The sequence below is a fragment of the Telmatherina bonti genome (assembly GCF_933228915.1).
Source record: "Telmatherina bonti genome assembly, chromosome: 8".
Lineage (NCBI taxonomy): Eukaryota > Metazoa > Chordata > Actinopteri > Atheriniformes > Telmatherinidae > Telmatherina > Telmatherina bonti.
The window spans coordinates 6,897,309-6,916,941 of NC_136626.1; the positions used below are offsets into that span (position 1 = coordinate 6,897,309).

Below are 19,633 nucleotides of genomic sequence, written 5' to 3' on the forward strand. Positions count from 1 at the left end.
TCTAGTTTCTATATCTGAGGTTAACAGTTTTAACAGATAAAGTAAAAGCATCTACCAGTTCAAAAGAAGATACAAAATGCAAATATAAAATAAACATTTGCTTGGTTTTTGTATAATGAAGTTGTATATTGTAGAAATGGGATAGAGCCATATAAGTTTATACTTGTACTCCTTTTCAGACAAGGGAATAAGATGGAAATATTTTAAATATTGTCAATAACTGGAGATGGTTGATATTAAGGGTTAAAATATAAGACCTCTTATCTGTTCTGAACTTCCCTCCTGGGATTATTAGGATAACCGAAGTGCTTCGGTTATGGTTCCTGTTGTTTCTTTTCTGACTGAGAAAACTAATGAAGCTGAAAATCAAACTTAAAGATGTGGGAATCTTCTTTTCTCCAGTGTCATAAGGGTCAGTTTCTTATCAGGCTTTTGTTTCTGTTGGCATATGGAGTCAGGATCATAGACTCTATATAAAAGATGGGCAGAGCCTCCGTGACGTCACCTGTAGGTTTCTGAAGAGCTGAACTGAAGCTCATTGGGCGGTTCCTACCATCTTGGCAGCGTCATGCGTGTCGTCTCTTCCAGAAAATAAAAAAAAAAGAGAGTGGAGCTGAGAGGGGGACTGTGAGCGTGGGGCTGGATGATTGACATCTAGTTAACTCCCATCTGCCTGTAGCTAAGAGCTAACTGAGCTAACCCGAAGCTAACAGAAGCTAACCAGCTAACGGAGGTAAAGCTAAGTTGAGCTATATAAAAAGCGCGGTTGTTCTACATTCCTCCTTCTTGAAGGCGGAGATCTGGTACCTGTCAATAAAAAGGACACGCCCATAAATATGCTGAATTTTAACAGAAAATTCTGAACAGAGATGTTAGCAAAAAAATTCACTCCCCCCACAGTTGTAATGAAGGTAAACCTGACCTATTAAAACCGAAGATGGATTTTTGAACCACTGTAAACATGTTTAATCCTGTTGAGAAGTTGGCCTTTTAAACATGAGAGTCTATGGGGATTTGCTCTGTTTTGCAGCCCCTAGTGGATGAAGGGGGAACTGCAATTGTTGGTATTTCCGCATCAGGTTAACTTTTAACCGCTGGAGGTTGCTGATTGGTTAGGACCTACTTTGAGTTTTCATCAGACACCTTTCAGGCCACATCTCTGGGAATATTACTCCACTGACTAGTCAAAGGTGTCTTGTTTCAAACTTTTTTCATGGCAAACACATGTTCTGCTGTCAGCCAAGTTTGTATCAACGTGATTCTACAGGAAAATATGTAGCTGGCATGATTCCTAACAGATATAAAAGGGGATATTTCATATGGACAAATGTTTGCAGGAAAAAAAAAAAGTCAGGAATAAAATAAAATACAATAGAATGAAGATGATGTGTTCTAATGATTCCTTGTTCTCCCTCAGAGCTCCACATGGACCTCACCAACTATTATGAACTCAAACACCAACCTCACAATCTGAGGCTGTTGGCAGCAGGTGTAGGAGGGGCGGGGCTAGCAGGTGTCTCAGGCTTGGGTGGAGGTGTGGAGCCAGACGATCGCCTGGCTTTGCCTCCATCCTCCTGCTCCTCCTCGTCCTCCGTGAGCCGAGCCAGGAGCCCTCTCCGGGTGGCGTCTCGTCAGAGCATGGTGTCCGGCGGGGAAGCCACTGCAATCATGATGCCACATCACTTCCTGGATGGAGCCCCGCCCAAGACAGCTGTGATTAGTGGAGCAGATGGACGACTGAGCGACCATCACCTGGAGGAGCTGTACAAAGAGAGGTGAGCGGAGGGATGGTGTAGATGTCACTAAATCAGCATGAGAAGCAGCCTTTAACAGTAATTTAAACATTTGCAGGAACCTCCTGCTTGGGGAGATCGACCGGGAGGAGCGGGAGCGATGCTGGTACTTCAGCCAGCTGGAGGCGCTGTCACAGAAACTGGCCCAGCTACCACGCATTGATACGGTGAGAGTAGCAGTGAAACAACCAAACCACAACGATTTTAACTGGTTCGTAAACTGCTGGTTGGAAGGCTGAGTTCCACATCACTTGTTTCCATCTTGGTGTCCTGTTGGGACCAGTTGCCATATTCAGTCAAGAGCAATGGGACACTGATTGGACATTTATCCTTGGAGTCCAGCATCAGTAGAAAGAGTGTAAATTTGACTACTTGTTCAAACCCCAAACAGTGCTGGACTATATTCGGTCATATGGGATTTGTCTTTACCAGGGGTAGGCAACTCTGGTCCTCGAGTGCCCATTAGACCTAATCAGCAGACTTGTGCAGAGCTTGACATCAAACAGCACAAGTTTGATAATTAGCCATTGATTTGAATCAGGTGTGTTGCAGCAGGGAAACTCCTAACATTTGCAGGACTGTGGCACTGGAGGACCAGAGTTTCCTACCCCTGGTCTTTACAATCTTGCTTATTTGACTGCCCACCCCCTTCAAACTCCTTTCAGGCATGTTTAAACATAAAAAGATCCATTTCCACCATGGAGTCTGGAGCATTTTCATTGGTAGAAACCTGGAAGAGTGCTCGCTGATCCATGCCATCCAGTGTTTTTGGTCCCAGTCTTACTAATCCGACCCTAAAGAATGGTGTTTGACCACACTGGATGATTCAAGACAACTTCATTGATCCCAAAAGGGCATTTCATTTGTTGCTCCCCCACATCAAAATCAACAATCATTCCAGAAACAACCAAAACAAAATAAAAATGTTAACTCCAGCAGTCTGATTGGTCAAAAGAATTGACACTTTTAGTTTGACTTGGCAATAAGAACTTTATTTCTGTCTGGCACATGCAGTAACCTGCCTACCAGATCAGTTCATAACAATTCAAAGTGAGCCTTCCTGCCCGCAGTGTTGCCTATCTACACCCTGATGACAGCGTTGATGTCGACAGACCAATGATTTTTGCCTTAGTGACGGTTATGCATGTAAGTTACCCCGGTTTTTAACAGAGAGCATGTTATAACAACAGGGGGAACAGTTAGCTAGCTGCAGAGCATACAGGAGACATTAGCATGTAAAACATATGTAGCCCAGAAGATTGTAGTTATTTATCTGCTTATAATCCCCAGAAGTTAAACTAGTAAATTAAGCTATAGGAAGTCAGAAAAACGAATTATTTGTTGTTTTTTTGTTTAGATTAGTGTTGAGGAATAAATTCCCATAACTTCCATCATGTTCCAGATATAATATCCCAGATATTCCCAGAGGAAAAGGTATTTCCAGGGAAAGAACTTCCTCTGCTTTGTCTGGTTAGGACAGCTACTTCTTCTACTGCATTACCACCGTTAGCAGAGCTTTTTATAAAGGCTACCTGCTGAAACTTTACTGTCTAGTTCAGTAGAATATGACAGATTCATCGCTTCATTTTTTCTGTTTTTCTGCTAAATGGAAATTTAAAAGAGCATCACATTTCTTTTTGACTACTTTCATTCATGCTCTTTTAAAAATATGTCTTTTGAAAGTGCACTTCTAATAGAAGCACCAGAATGTCGTGAATTTATTCGATTTTACTGTATTTTCTCTCCAAAAGACTTCATGCACTTTGAGGGATTTCTGTTAGCCTTGTAGCATAATTGAATAAATTATATTTTAGGGTTTTATAAACAATGGTGCACCATCAGTTAGCAATATTAGGAGAGTAAAATTAGACCAGTTAGCCTAAATATGGCCAAGGCAATTATTCTATGAAGGAAAAACAGTTTTGCACCAGTAAACACACATAGGACTGTTTGTTTCTATTTTAGAGATTAAACACTTTGTTTTGAGGATTTTGAATCAACAACTGCTCCTTTTTTTCTTATTGAAGCCACATGTAACACACACCACACTCTAGCCTAACCTCTGATCTCTGCGCTGCTGCAGTTTTCTCTGCAGATGGATCTGATCCGACAGCAGCTGGAGTTCGAAGCTCAGCAGGTTCGGTCTGTGATGGAGGAGCGCTTCGGCACCAGTGATGAGATGGTGCAGAGGACACAGGTGAGACCAGCTGCAAGCCTTCTGCTGCTGGGTGTGTGTGTGTGTTTGTGTGTGTGCGAATAGATAGTGTTGATTTAAAAAAGTTTATTGTCAGTATTTAAACTGAACCGCGTCGGCATGTTTGTGCGTGTTGCAGATGCGTGTTGCTCGCTTGGAGATGCTGGAAAAGGAGCTGCAGGAGGTCCGAGGGAATCAGGAGACGCAGCTACAGGTCAGACATAACATAACGTACACGATGACACACAGAGGCACAGTCTGGAGGTACATGTTTTTTTCCTCTCGACCCTTATGATCCTAATGTACCTCTGTTCTTATTGGTTGTAAGGCGGCGCCGGTAAAACTGGCTGCGTGGCCTAAGTCTCAGTTCGGACATAAATGTTAAATGTCTGTCCGTCAAATCTTGGACAAGCTGTCTAGAACCTTGAATTTCCCCTCAGGGATGAATAAAGTATCTTTGATTTCATTGATTTGATTTGATAAACAGATGTAGAGACCCTACACAGCTTGTCAAAAAGCATATTTGACTTCTGGAAGCAGCGAAGAAGATGCTCCGGCCAGTGTTTGTGTGTTATCGTCATGGCGATGCTCATCGCTGCAAAGGTGATGATGACCATTTTAAATAGATACACAGATGCCATTCAATTCTTTTCAGTTCTGTTCAGCTTTGTGTTTATTATGACAGTTATCTCTTAGTCTGTTTCTTACAGTCCAATTCAGTCTTAAGTCATTTTAGTCCAACAATGACCGAAATAAAACTAATCTGTTCTCGTGAGTCCAATTTAATTGTTCATATAAGCCAGTTCAGGAGGACTGAAGGGGCTAAGCCAATGCTTTAAGCCACTGGAATGTTACGATCCAGAGGTTTTGCTGACTTGCTTACCTGGTTTGGATGATGTTAATAAACTGTCCAGACGCTGCGAGTTGCAGCTAAAAAGCCAATTTATTTTCCATTTCATTTCTCATTATGTCCCGCAACCCTTCATTTGATGAAACGGTTGGGATAATGAATGAATGAATGAATTAATTTTACATTATGTCCATAGTCCGTAAACAAACGGCATTCTGTGTGTCTTCAGCGTGTTCCGGCATTTCCGGCCTGACACACACAGTTTCCTGTCCTATATAGACTTTCTTCAATTGGCCCCTACAAGGACACGAACAGATTGTGTTGCATTTTCAAGTCAGTCCTTCATCATTCATTCTCCGTCATCCATCCTGAGCTGCACGGGGCGATGGTGGGAAGGAAAAAAACCCTTTTAACATATAAATATGTGCTGTATGTATGGAATATAATACGGCTGCCATCCACACTTCTATCATTAACTCTGGTTCATAAAGGGTTAATTATCAGTTCCTGCATGAGGTCACCCTCTTGCTTCACTGCAGCAGTCGCTCCCAGCCCAGTTCCACCTGGCACAGCATCACCGAGCCGTCGTAGGCCCACACCCAGAAGCCCGGGTACAGCGGCTCAGTGAAGGTGGAGGTGAAGGTGTGCAGGTGGACCATGGTGTCCCGAGAGACGCAGTAGAAGGACAGAGACCCAGCAGTCCAGTTGAGGTAAACCCCCACCCTGTTGGTGAAGAGTTCAGGCAACGAGGACTTGAACCTCTTCCTGTTGTGGCATGGCGTGTAGCCTCCCTCAGAGCACTCCAGACTCCAGGACTGCTCATTGTGTCCCAGCAGACAGCTGTCCATGTCCCCATCTCTGGAGATGCTGTTGTAGGTGACGCCAATGTCAGCGCCGCCACTCCACACCACTTCCCAGTACACAGAGTCCAGCAGCCCCTCCCGGCACAGGACCTGCGGGCAGTTCTCGAACCGTTCTGGATGTTCCAGGGTTTGGTGGTCCCACCAGAGACGGGTGGCCTTCCTGTTGTCTTCCGACAAGCAGATCTCTGCGTTGGCCGTTTTGGGATCCAGGGTCAGATAGAAGGCAACTGTTAAAACAAGACATCAACCGTAAACCAACAAGACTTTTTTATGTAAAAATATTGATCTTTGGGTGCTTAAGAGAGAGAGATAAAAATTAACTCGATCGACAAACTAGCCAAACTTTCCCCAAAGCGTTCTTTAGCCTTGTTTTCACCAACGGGTGCAGGACGGGACTATCAGCTGTAATGTTGCATCCGACAGCCAACCGTTCCCTTTAGGCGAGTATCAGCCAGATCGCGATAGATGCATCGGCTATGTCCCAACGCCATCACAGCGCGACACATTCCTCCATCAAGTTGTCTCTGGACCTCTTCCTTCTCAGTGATCCTGAGGAAAGTGTTGACCTCCTCAGACGTCCAGGGAATGGTGCTTTTTAGCGCCTTTTTTTAACTGGGATTTAATCAACAACGGAGGGAAATCTGTTGCTCTCAAAACAAGTCATTATTGGTTTGTTTTTATGTCAGGTCACACGGGAAGTCACACGGGAATCTCCATCCTTTTGGGTCAGATGGGTTAGACTGCTGCCTCAGCACAAGGAAGCCAAAAAGTATGACCAGTTGGGTTGGATATAAGGGAACCCTTCCCAGTTTTTACATGTGGAAACACAAAAAAATGCATCCCGCCCTGCCTCGGCCCAAACCGTTGGTGGAAGCGAGGCTTTTGAGACTTTTAGGAGTCAATTCAAATACTTACTGACAAATATTTTTGTTTAAAATGATTCCATAATGCTGATGTGGTATATTTATTAATTTAATTAAAAAAGTTGTTGAACTACCTGATTAGCTACTTTCAGGTAATAAATATTTCACTTCCAGTCATTTACACATTATCCTTTACTCAGTATTAGTTAAATTCTAAAAATATCCAATATTTTTCTGCAATACTGGATCAAGAGAAAAGTAGCTACAGTATAAATCCAAAATACACTAAAAATCTTTTGTTTTTATTAACAAAGTATCAGAAATGTATTTAGATTATTTAATTTTTTGATGTAAAAATGTTCAGTATAAATATTTTGTTGCTTGCTGACTCTTCCCCTTTTAAAGCTGCAGAAAAACAGCTAAATTGGTGAATATAATTTATCATTAATAATAATTCTAATACACAATACAGAAGCTATGTTTACCAAGTGTAGGATTGTTTAACTAAAAGATGCATGTTTTCTTTTTTTGTGTGATTAAAATGCATTTCTTATTCATATTATGTCTATTTCGGTATCAATAAAATCAACATGCATATTAAAATAAAGAAATGATTTGGTCTGGAACCCTCTGAAAATATGAAAACTCCATCAAACTTTCACACTTTGCAGATGACACGATGAAATTCATGAGAGACTAAACAACCTAACTGAAAGATAAGCTTATCTTTTTAAAAGAATAAAGTAAAATCTATGCGATCTTACAGTTTTTCAGTGACCGCAGATCATCTGTCTGCAGATTCATGCTGAAACTAGAACAGAAAAACATAAAAATGTCACAGAAATGCCTTTAAATGTGACATCATTGTTTCCTTTTTGTTCTGACTGAGTGGCTTCAACTCACCTCAGGTTCTCTGTTGGACACAGTAAAGTCAGTCCAGAGGACAGAGTCTCAAAGGGGGGTGTTTCTGAAGCATCATCTTCCTCTTCTGACATCACAGGGAGGTGATTAGTCCAAGATTTATTTTTACCTGGTTTCACAGCTGCAGAGAAAAATGGTTTTAAATGCACAACGAAACAAATCTGCCGACAGTCTGGACCAAACTGAACAGGACATTTAATTCATCAATATGTTTACATTTGATGCTTTGGTTTGACCTTTGACATGTGTGCTACATGGGTCAGCATTTGGAAGAGTAAAGGGTCACACCATGTCATCTCAACAAATTTTCTGGACATCTCACATTTAAGTCTCAAACAGAAAAATGGACGGCGCCATTTTCCATTTTGGCAGTTTTCCTGCGTCCTTATTTTTCCTCCCATTTTCAGGTGTCAGTATTAAAGACCTACATCACAGAGGAAGTTGAGATTTGGTACAGTTCTACATTAAGGCCTACTCTCTCAGGATATTCAAAAAGATCTGTAATACAAAGTAACAGCAAAGCATGCCAACCACTCAAATATGGGGGGGAAAAAATCTAATTTTCATTGCTATCCATGCTTGGGCCATCGGAAAACAGCTTTGCATGTGCTTCATCTTTTTTTTTCTTTTTTTCCGGAGTCTAATATACTTATATGGACTGTCCAAAGCTTTAATTGTTAATAAGACATATGCACTGGTTTCTGGATGGCAGCCTCTCTAAATCCAAGGTTTTCATGTCAGATTTTCATTGCTCCATAACTGTTTAAGGGGATTTTTTTTTTAAAAATCTGTTTTAATTTAAATTTCAAGAATGTTCTTTCTTGGAATATAAACCATTTTGTAAATAAAAAAATTCTCCATTTTTATTTCTGATGCAAAATATGAAGCTATTTCACCACTTAGAAAGATTAAAATTTCCTCAACATCAGACCTTTGTAGCTTGTGTTTGTGTCTTATATTCATTCAACAATATTTGGTCATTATTAACCTAAAACTATTAATGACCACTGCATCGGAAATTACTTTTATTCATCACAATGTCAACATTTTGACAACTTTTTTTCCAAATGTCTTAAGCTGCTTATTCAAATGATTCAGGTTTTCGCTTCCATATGACTGCTTCTTTCTGACATTTTACCTTTTTTTATTATTATTTTTAATAAATTCAAACCAAAATGGTTTCTAGTTTGTATTGTAGCCAAAATTCTGCGTATTTTATTTACGCTGAATTTTTCAATGGGATTTTTAATGAGGAATCTTTTCAATTTCATATATTTATTAGACCTGGCTTGTGTCCCGTTTGTTAAAAGGACATTGAATGACCCTAAATCAGAAACTGAATTGTATTTGGACGATCTTTAAGTATTTAAGCCAAAGATAGAGTTAACATAAGAGAGGATGATAGATGTGATCATGAAGCAGAACTGAGAACTGATTTGGAAATGTTCTTTACCTGCATTGGACACAAACATCATGTGATCCGAGCCATCACACTCATCTCTCTCCTGGTTTTGTTTTCTGAAATGGTCCTGTACTTCCTTTTTATTCTTTTTAATGTCCTTCATGTCTTTCGTGTTTTTAGACGTCTTTAAAAGACTTCCATCTCTCCTGAACAGACTCTTTAACGGCTCCTTGGCTCTCTCGGTTTTGGAGGTTTTCAGCCTGAAGGTTTTGGAGGAGTCTTCCTTCACGGCAGCATCTTTACTGTCCTTTTCCTTTGAAACGCTGGTCTTGAACACGTTGGAGATGTCTTCTTTTATATGAATGAAGTCCTCTGTAAGGAGACCTAGAGGGTTGATCCGTTTTTTCCCTGATTGGCTCGTTGTCAGATTCACATCCGTGTCCTTAAACACTTTCATCATTTCTTCCTTAAACTGGCAGAAATCCTCTTTGAAGACAGTCAGAGGGCTGCGCGTCGTCTTCTCTGACGTTTGACTCGTCTTAAGAAAATCTTTAGATTTGCTGTTGTATTCCTCCGTGTTGACTTCATCGTCTTCCTGCGTGTCCGTCGTCTCCTCGTCATTTTTATTGGAAGTTTTTATGATCAAACTCATGTTAGTTTTTTTGTATTTCCTGAAACTTCTTTTGTTTTTTATTCAGACATTTTTATTTTACATTCATGGTGATCCTGCAGATTTCCTCTGAACTCTTTGGATTGAAGGTGAGACTTTAGAGAACACCTGTAGAATCAGAAAAGTGAGGAATTATTAGTATAACCACTGTGAACGCAGGCTTGTGTGGTCTGTGGTTTAAGCTTGATGTAAGGTTACTCTTAGGAGGGGTTAGGGGGTCTGTTTAAGCTTCTAACAGGAGTTTGCACATTATAATCCAACCTGGATGGATAGAAATGCTGGAAAACTTCCGTAGATCAGATAAAGGGTCAGATATCCATCACAGAGTTACACGCTACCGTGCCTGAGGCGCTGATGATGATGTGAGTGAAAACATTTGGAGGGCAATGGCAATATAGCAGCTTTAAGGGTTAAAATTAGTGTCTGGTTAGATTTTCATACCGTCATTTGTAGCATCGTCTGAACATGTAAACAGAAACTATGCAATGACCTGGAAGGGTTCAGCCATCTGAAGAGTAACCCACCAGCAACCTGGCCTGGAAATTTCCCTACAGAAGCATCCAGGTGGAATCCTACAGTGTGTAAATGTCCTGCTAAGTCTTGGGGAGGAGAGGAGGATATACGATCTTTGCTCCGGCTGCGACCTCTGCTAGCTAATTCCTGATGAACAACTGTGTGAACAGCCTCTGTTCATCAAAAGAGGGCTTTGAGAACTATCAACAATAGCAGATATAGAGATCCATCAAACCCACTGTTTATAAAATGTAATTTAATAAAATTATATATATATATATATATATATATATATATATATATATATATATATATATATATATATATATATATATATATATATATATATATATATATATTGTAAATTGTAGTATTCTTCAGGTATTGTATAAAGCAAACAGGAACATGTTGCCAGTAAACATACAAGGAAGATTTGAAAAAAAGAGAAAGTTGTTATGATTTGAAAGGAATTGACATATTTAAAAAACCTTCAGAACAAAAATAATGGAACGAACCGTTACCATGACAGGAATAAATTTATGGAGTGAGCTTCAAAAAGAAGTTAAAGAATCAGGAACAATCAATGTGTTTAAGAAAAGCATAAAAAGAATAATATTAAGGACTTATGAAGAGTTAGAGGTATAATGTGAATTACCTTGAATAATTACGATGGTGCTACATTTTGGATATCTGTAAATGCTTTCAAAACTACTAAAAAGAAAGGAATGTAATGGGTAATTAATGCAAATTTTGGAACAACTGGATGTTGTATGTGAATATTGTAAAATGTACAATAAGCATAGATTGTATATAAAGATATGGACGGAGTCTCCGTGACGTCACCCGTAGGTTTCTGAAGAGTTGAATTGAAGCTCGGTGGGCGGTTCATACCGTCGCCATGTTGGCAGGGGCATGCGCGTCGTCTCGCCCAGAAAATACAAATATGGGCAAAGAGGTGGAGCTGAGAGGGGGGCTGTGGGCGTCATGGTGGATGATTGACATCGAGCGAACTCCGAGCTTTCTGTAGCTAAAAGCTAACTGAGCTAACCCGGAGATAACAGGAGCTAACCAGCTAACGGAGGTAAGCGGGCTAAAGCTAAGTCACGTTGTTAACCGGCTAAAAACCGTGGTGGTTCTACGTTCTTCTGACTTGAAGTGGGAGATCGGGTACCTGTCAATCAAAAGGACATGCCCCTAAATATGTCGCATTTCGAGATTAAATTACTTTTAAACAGGCGAGTTAGACAAAAATTTACTCCCTTCACAGTTGTCATGAAGGTAAACCTGACCTATTAAACCTAAAATGGATTTTTGAACCAGGATGTAAACATGTTTATTTCTGCTGTAAACATGTTTATTCCTGCTGTGAAGTTGGTCTTTTTAACATGGGAGTCTATGGGGATTTGCTCTGTTTTGGAGCCCCTAGTGGATGAAGGGGGAACTGCAGTTTTATGCACTTCCGCATAGACTTCACTTTTTACCGCCGGAAGTTGCCGGTTGATAATCAGAATGGACATAAGATGATTATTAAATTAATTAAGGGACAGATATAATAAGATTGCTCTTTTTGCTTCTTTTCATTCAAGCCAAATTTAATTGGCAGTCTTATTTTGTATTTATTTTAATGTTGTTTTGAATGAAATAAAATAAATAAATGAGATCTAAAACGATACGTTGGTTTTGCTGAAAGCTGGGCTTTTCCTGATCACAACATATTGTTGAGGAATGAGAAGATTTGTTCAAACAAGAGAGTAGTGAGAGAAGATAGGAATAACATAGATGAAGAGATGAGAAACTGGTTCAAAACTTTTACAAGATACCAGAATAAATTATTAATATGCAGGATTTGTCAGAGACTTGTGTTATATCCTGAAGACATTTCCAATCTAGATACTTATATCTATTATTTATATTCATATTATGAATCAGTGACAGTAAAGCTGTTGATGTAGGCGTCTTTAAGCAAGAATGCTCTTTAAACTCCCACAATGCATCGTGTCACGTTGTCCATCTGACAAGCTGCCATTAACCCAAACAAATGAAACCAGTTGAATCAACAACAGAAACAATGAAATCTGAAGACAGAAGCTTTCTGCTCATGTTCAGGCTCGTTAGGAGTTCATTTGGTTTCAGGAACACGGTGTCTCGGTCAGATACTCACAGCTGTTTCAGGCACTTCTTTTCTTCATGATAAAAACCAAGCAGAGCCAGTCGCCTCCATCGAGCCGGCGTTGGAGCAGGAATCTGAGTTTCTCTGTGACTTTCCTTCAGCCACTTCACCTTTCTGGTTCCACCAGTCTGACTCCATATTTCAGTGTGACAGCTGATGACGTGATGCAGGGAGCAGCACTGCTGGTTTCTGGTTTTAGCTGAAGAGAACTCCTCCGCATGTTCAGCTAAGGGCCGGATTTAACTTCTGAGGGGCCTGGGGCAAATTCAGCTGTTGGGCCCCTATAACCCCCATCATACATGAAAGTGGGATTAAAAGAAAACAAAACAGGGAAAAATTTGTCTTCAACTTAAAAACTTATTACACAAAAGTGGATTAAATGCGTTGGTTACAGATTCTTATGGGAATATTGGCTCATTTTTAAGGTTTCACAACCAGATGCCCCATGGTTTCATTTTTCATTGCAAATATCCTTTTAACTGTTTAGCTTGGTTTTATATTTGACACTTTTCACAAGATTATTCTGTCTACCTTGCACCATGCAGACTGACAAACGGATAAATAATATTAAAGCTTTTCCCATACAGTAGTCCACTTCAGGAATCCTTAATCCTGGTCCTGGAGGACCGGTGTCCTGCAGGTTTTGCAAGGGTCCCTGCTGCAACACACCTGATTTAAAACAATGTGTATATAGCAGACATATGCAGAGCTTGTCTGAGTCTGAGTCTGGTGTGTTCCAGCAGGGACACTTGGAAAACCTGCAGGACTCTGGGCCTCGAGGACCAGAATTGAGGATCCCAGGTCTAGTTAGTCTATTTAAAATTAAAAAGCTGCATCTGTGACAGCATGTAGACTTTATGGCTGAATATTGTTGATAACAGGGCTTCTTCTCACACACTTTAAATTAAATAAATAAAAGTGTGTCAGAAGTTCAAATACAACAGCATGGAAAAGCTTTTAGTTATATTGATCAGAATTTATCTTTTATTTAGCCTGGAAGGTTGAAATGATATGCTGGATGTTTTCTTCCTGACACGACCAAAAAAGGCAGAAAAATCTGCTTTACATAACAGTTAAACACAAAAAAAGATCATTTAGAATATTAAGCAATGAAAAAGGACAAATGGGGTGAAGAATATGGCATATAAAATGACATGGTTTTCTAGGACAAGGTCTGATCTGAAGTCTGCACCAGTAAAACATAAATATTTAAGTACAGGATGTAGAAAACTCTTGTTGGAGCCCCAGTTATTCAGTTTTTCTTCAGACCTTAATGAGCCTAAACAGACTTCAGCTTGAGCTGATTGATCTTTATTTGGTAGAATTTATCAGTAAATAACCTGACAAAGTTTCATTTGATTTGTTAAAACTTTGATTAAATGTGTCTCCTGGAAGAACCTCTGAAAACATTTTCTAATCACATTTCAGGAGCCCAGATCTCCCTCTTGTCTCTCTCCATCCCTTCTGCCCCATTTCATTCTTGTACAGAGACGGGTTTTTTCCAGCCATCTCAGAGCTGCTCTACGATTGGTTGTTGCCAGGCTGCAGAGTTGGCATGGGCAAGTGTGTCCAAGATAAAGAGAGCGAAACGGTCTCTTTTCTCTGCTCTGTCTCCCTCTGAGAATAAGAACAAGACAACAAACATCAAAACATGGTTCAGAAAACAGGATTTAATTTCATTTCATTTCATTTAAAATGTTACAATATATTAGAAAACATTTTTAATTTAATTTAATTTAAAATGTTACAATATACAAGAAAACATTTTTATTTTATTTTATTTTGTGAAAAAAATACTCCCCATGTCTCCAATGGAAAACTTTACAGCTGTGGTAGATACTTTTTCCTTTCTGTTTTTAACTTGCTCTCCTGGAGGGTAACTTTCTGTCTTGTAGCATACTTGAAGAAGTTTCTGAGTGAACTGTGTTGTAATGAATGTGTGGGGGAAGAATCATCCATTATCTTTATCCAGAGTTACTCCCTGCACCGATGAACTGGTGGATGGAGATGAGGCTGTTGTTAGGTCCATGACTGAGCTGCAGGCTCACACAGTGGATGTGTGACAGGGAAGCTGTGGGCTGGTTCAGGTGGTCTGTTGGGCTGCAGGCATGGAGGAGGATGATTCTGCAAGGGTGTCCGAAATCAGTCCTGGAGGGTTGCTGTCCTGTAGGTTTTCCATGTATCCCTTTTCCAACACACCTGGCTCACATTGGTGGGATCCAACAGCCAATGAGGTTCTGCACAGTGACAGATGTAGTTGAGTCAGGTGTGTTGGAAGCAGGATGCATGGAAAACCTGCAGGGTTGTGGTGCTCAAGGACTGGAGCTGGACACTTTCTTCTGAACTGAACCGAACCTGATTCGCTCCCACATACCACCAATGTTTCACATGGAGCATTGACTGGTTTGACTGGTGGCAGATTCCAAGCAGAAATCTCCACACATGCTGCAGATTGTCTTGTAAAACTTGGTTAAAACATTTATTTTTAATTGATGGAGGTGATGGAATCTAATTGTGTGGCTCTAATGTGTAGAAACTTTGTCTGTGGTGGAGGTGACCCTCTCCCACAGCCGACCAGCTGAGCCGATCAGGCCTGCGTCTCCTCGCTGGCATCCATTTTGTCAGCACGATGGAGCTGTTGGCGTTTTAATGGAGGTTTGGATCCGAGCCGCAGCTTCAGTTTGTCCAATGTGACGACGGAAAGAATTCAGGTTCTCCTTTGTTAATGGGAGGGAAAATGCAGAACAACACACACGCTCGGCTCTTTGTCTGCAGACAGTCTTTGGCTCACATCACACCCCAAGGCGTTGCTATAGCAACGGGATGGAGGAGAGGAGGGGGGCAAAGCTTTGATATGAGTCTCTGAGGATTGCAGGCTGTGAATGCAAATGAAGATGTTTGTGTGTGTTTTAGTGGGCCTGCATGAGGAGCAGTTTGATTTTCCCTGGTCATGGACTGGATGAGGTGTCAGAAGCGGCTTTTAGACTCAAGCTGTAGGCTTCAAACTACATCCCATCAAAGAAAGTCCTCACATACATGAAAAGCAGCAGTTTTGATTTACATTCTAACAGATCGGGATGATTAAACTCTGTCAGACTGTTTATAAAAACAGCAACGCGCTCAGTTTCTCAGAGATAACTGTAAAAATGGCAAGAATAACAGAGAGGAAAAATGTAGACTGAAGTGTTGTAATTCATTAACCTTCGCTGCTTTAGGTTTTGATTGACAGCGATGTCTGTTTGAAACCATACTGGAAGAGATGGAGCCTCCACACAAAGCAGAAAAGCCTGGTGTGTGTATTGGAAATGCAACTGGGTCAAAGACGCCCAGCTACATGTCTTCTTCTTCCTGTGTGTGTGCAGTTGTCTGGAGCTGAGAAGCCCCCTGCTGGAGAACCGGAGAACAACAGCTCGTCATCAGCTGCAGGAACAGAAGCTGCAGACGGAGGCAGCAAGGTACTGATGCATCCTGATCCTCAGCGCTTCACTACATACAGAATCACACATTCATAGGGATCAACGTTATATAAAATGTTTATATGCAATGCTACCTGCCGTCTTACGATTCACATGCAAATAAGTCATTTAACACATAAATGATGTTTTGCATAACACTTTATAATAACCAAAACTTAAAAGTAAGGAGGTATCTTTGTAAATAAAGGGAAGTGGGTCTCTCCTTCAAACTGTTGCCGTGGTTACCCTCCTCAGGTGGAGATGGTCTTCTGGCTGCTCTCCATGTTGGCCAACAGAGACAAGGAGGAGATGTCTCGGACTCTTCTGGCCCTGTCCAGCTCACAGGACAGCTGCATCGCCATGAGAAAGTCCGGCTGTGTCCCCCTCCTCGTCCAGATCCTGCACGAAGCTCCCGGTGGAAGCGGCGGTCCTGGGGAGACGGCAGCAGGCAGCGCCTCGACAGGCTGCAGCCGCGAGGCCAAGTCCAGAGCGAGCGCTGCCCTCCACAACATCATCTACTCCCAGCAGGACGAGGGTCAGGCCCGCCGGGAGATGAGGGTCCTACACATGCTGGAGCAGATCCGGACATACTGCGACAGCGGCTGGGACTGGATCGAGAGTCACGCCGCCACACCTTCACCTGGAGGAACTAAAACTACCGGTAAGAGTCTGAACCCGCTTCAACTCAAGGTCCATGGCTGCATCGAGGGTTACATGCTGCCAGAAAAACAACGTTGCAATGACTTTTGGTTCACAACCTGAAAAAATACAGACGTCCTGATTTCCAGGAGGAGTTGTCATGTCTGCTGCATGAAAGATAGAGAAGCTCATAAAGTCTAAATGTCATAAACCTGACGTGGTCATCTCAGTTTTACTTCCAACATTTATACTACCACCAAAGCTCCCCGAGCAGGAGCATGACACCAGTCAGCAGCACGTGTGGATGATGAAAACAAGCATCCATGCTGGTCTTCTGCTCCTTGCTTCCTGTTCTGTGGTATGTTTATATTTGCTGGATATATGTGCATTTACAGGCAGCGTGTTCAGTGCTCTTGGCCTACAGATATTTTGGTTGCATGTGGCCACTTGCCCTGCGAAGCGATGCTGACTGGTGCAAATATTAAACATGAACAGATGCAGAAACGGAAAGTTGGCTTCAGCAGACAAAGATCAAAATTCCCATGTATGTTAAAACATGAGCTTATAGTCATTTGTGGGATATTTTAGTGACTGAAAATGTGTTTCATGTTGCGGTTTTACATTTCTGTTTAAAACAGACAGAAAGCAAACACAGTGGTGTTCGTTCTGTCCGTGTTCAGGTGGAAACGTTTGCTGCTCTACTGAAGACGCTAAATAATTAGCTTTATGCCAGATTCTGTAGATGACCAGCAAGCAACTTTAAAGTATGTTTCATCTTGTGTTTGTTAGTATACAGAATACACAAAACCAGAACCAAAAATATAAACAAGTTCCTTTTAAACTCCAGCAAACCCAAACAAAGGGTATTTGGATTTTCTCCAGCGGTTTCAACTGTGTATTTGTATTTTAAGTCCTTCCTGGGAATCTCTCCGTAGAAGCTCTCTCACACCTCAGGATTTCTTGTGGTTCTGTTCTGCAGATATTCCCGAACCTGTGGATCCGCAGATCTGTCAGGCCATGTGTGCCATCATGAAGCTTTCCTTTGAAGAGGAGTACCGACGAGCCATGAACGAATTAGGTTTGTGAGACACCAGATGGCCAGATTTCCTTTTGCAGGTTTTCCTGATTCATCACATCAGAAGAAATTATAAACAGTTTACTGCACTTGCTTTGTTTCATACCCAGATAGGAGACAAATCCAGGTCACTTTTAGCCCTTGTGGCTGAGTCACGGCACTCGCAAGAGTTGTGCGGGGCAAAAGTGGAAGGCTGGCTTGGATTATGGCAAGTCTCCTGTGGGCCACATGTGGTCCAGGTGTCAGTTGTTGGCCTGTACACACATTACGCCTGTTATTTTGTGAACCAGAAGTGGTCTAAATACAGGAATCCTGCCTGAACATAGATTAAAACAATTTCCCTGTGGACCACATCTGCTGGGTGGAATTTTGGCAGGCATACTTGCATTTAGTCAACACCGTAAGTTGGGCCAAACTAAACAGAACTGCACGTTTGGGCCAAATATTTTCCAAATATTTCTCTGCTATTGAGCTCCTGGTTAGATCTTCCAACACGTTGCACTTGGACATTCATGAGAACGAGTGTCCAGTTGGGTCAATCATCACAGACGTCCCTGAGATAATGTCGTAGTAAATTTCAACCAAAGTAACACAACAGAAACAAAGAAACAACAAGAGCTTTTTTTTTTTCTTTCTTCTTCTGTTACATAATAACTTGAGTGTAAACTGATGTAACTTTTACCTGAATGCATGCAAAGTGAGTTTGTTGTTTGATTCCAGGTGGTCTGCAGGTGGTGGCAGACTTGATCCACCTGGACCATGATATGTACGGCATGCAGAACGACCCCATTAACATGGCTCTGCGTCGCTATTCAGGGATGGCTCTCACTAACCTCACCTTCGGGGACGTCGTCAACAAGGTACGGGGGTGCAGGCGAACAGAAGATTGCTTGCATCTGTTTAGCTTCATGCCTGGTGACTCTGTTAGAACAAACTGGTTTTTGGCTGGTTCTAATGATGAACCTGTTCTGAACTGGCGTCAGCAGAAAGTTAACATTAGCTGGAATGAGGGACCTGTGAGATGTCTCATAACAGTCAGAAATTAGACTGCATATCTGCTCTGTGTAAGAGATTTTTTATTTCTGGATAGTTCATCGTATCTGATTTGGTTGTATTGATAAAATATTGGCATTTAGCTCAGTAGATGTCAGTTTTAAATGTTTACATTATTTCACATGTTAGATAATCAACAGTAAAATCAACAGCATCTTTTCTTTCTGGTCAATTTTAGGACCAATTTCAAGTTTTAAAGACGGCAAAACCTTGAAATAAACATTTGATTTTGTTCAAGCCCCTTCGTAAAGTAATAGGCAAACATAAGAGAGAGTCATTTTTTATTCTGCTTCAAGCAACTATGCTGGAACAAAGCAGAAATTATCTCACATTTTTCTTCAAATAAAAAAAAAATTATCCATTTAAAAAAAGATCAAATCTTAAAATTCAAGATGTGACCGTAGCAGCATTATGCATCTCAGATGTCTTTACTGATGCACCATACCAACATTTTCATCCTTCAGGCCACCCTGTGCTCAAAAAAGAGCTGTCTACAGGCTCTGGTGGCCCAGCTGGCCTCCGACAATGAGGAGCTTCATCAGGTGGTCTCCAGCATCCTGAGGAATCTATCCTGGAGGGCCGACATCAGCAGCAAGAGAGTCCTGCGTGACATCAGCTGTGTGTCTGCTCTGATGACTTGCGCCCTGCAGGCCACAAAGGTACAGAAAACAAGCCAACTCTCAGACAGGAAGTTGAAATGACTTATAGTTACTGAATTACTGAAACACTGAGCAAGAGGAAATCTACATATAATACTAAACCAGGAATAAACGAGTTGTCCGTTATGAAACATGAAGCATGTTTGTGTTGTGCCTGTTCTACAGGAGTCCACATTGAAGAGTCTTCTAAGCGCTCTGTGGAACCTGTCGGCTCACAGCATTGACAACAAGGTGGCCATCTGCTCGGTTGATGGCGCTCTGGGCTTCCTGGTCAGCACTTTGACATATCGCTGTCAGACTAACTCACTCGCCATCATCGAGAGTGGCGGAGGGATCCTGAGAAATGTGTCGAGTCTGGTCGCCACACGAGAGGACTACAGGTGAGTCCGAACAACTTGGCTGACCATGAAGGCACATCTCTTCACTTTTTCTGACACAGGCAACGACACTAACACATAAAAACCAGCAAACATCAGATACACAACAGTCAGCTAAATGTTAAAGTTATATAAT

General features: G+C 41.4%; 1 protein-coding gene across 1 annotated transcript in view; it reads left to right on the plus strand.

The window, feature by feature from the left end:
* The window catches only part of apc2 (APC regulator of WNT signaling pathway 2), a gene marked incomplete at its 3' end in the record, with an annotated part of 28,507 nt that overhangs the window by 3,303 nt on the left and 5,571 nt on the right, over positions 1 to 19,633 (plus strand). The window contains exons 3-12 of the mRNA XM_079245175.1: positions 1,418 to 1,775; positions 1,852 to 1,960; positions 3,877 to 3,990; positions 4,127 to 4,201; positions 15,602 to 15,694; positions 15,950 to 16,355; positions 17,313 to 17,411; positions 18,129 to 18,268; positions 18,926 to 19,120; positions 19,286 to 19,500. Of these exons, the coding sequence (XP_079101301.1) occupies positions 1,418 to 1,775; positions 1,852 to 1,960; positions 3,877 to 3,990; positions 4,127 to 4,201; positions 15,602 to 15,694; positions 15,950 to 16,355; positions 17,313 to 17,411; positions 18,129 to 18,268; positions 18,926 to 19,120; positions 19,286 to 19,500 (1,804 nt within the window). The remainder of the gene's footprint in view (positions 1 to 1,417; positions 1,776 to 1,851; positions 1,961 to 3,876; positions 3,991 to 4,126; positions 4,202 to 15,601; positions 15,695 to 15,949; positions 16,356 to 17,312; positions 17,412 to 18,128; positions 18,269 to 18,925; positions 19,121 to 19,285; positions 19,501 to 19,633) is intronic.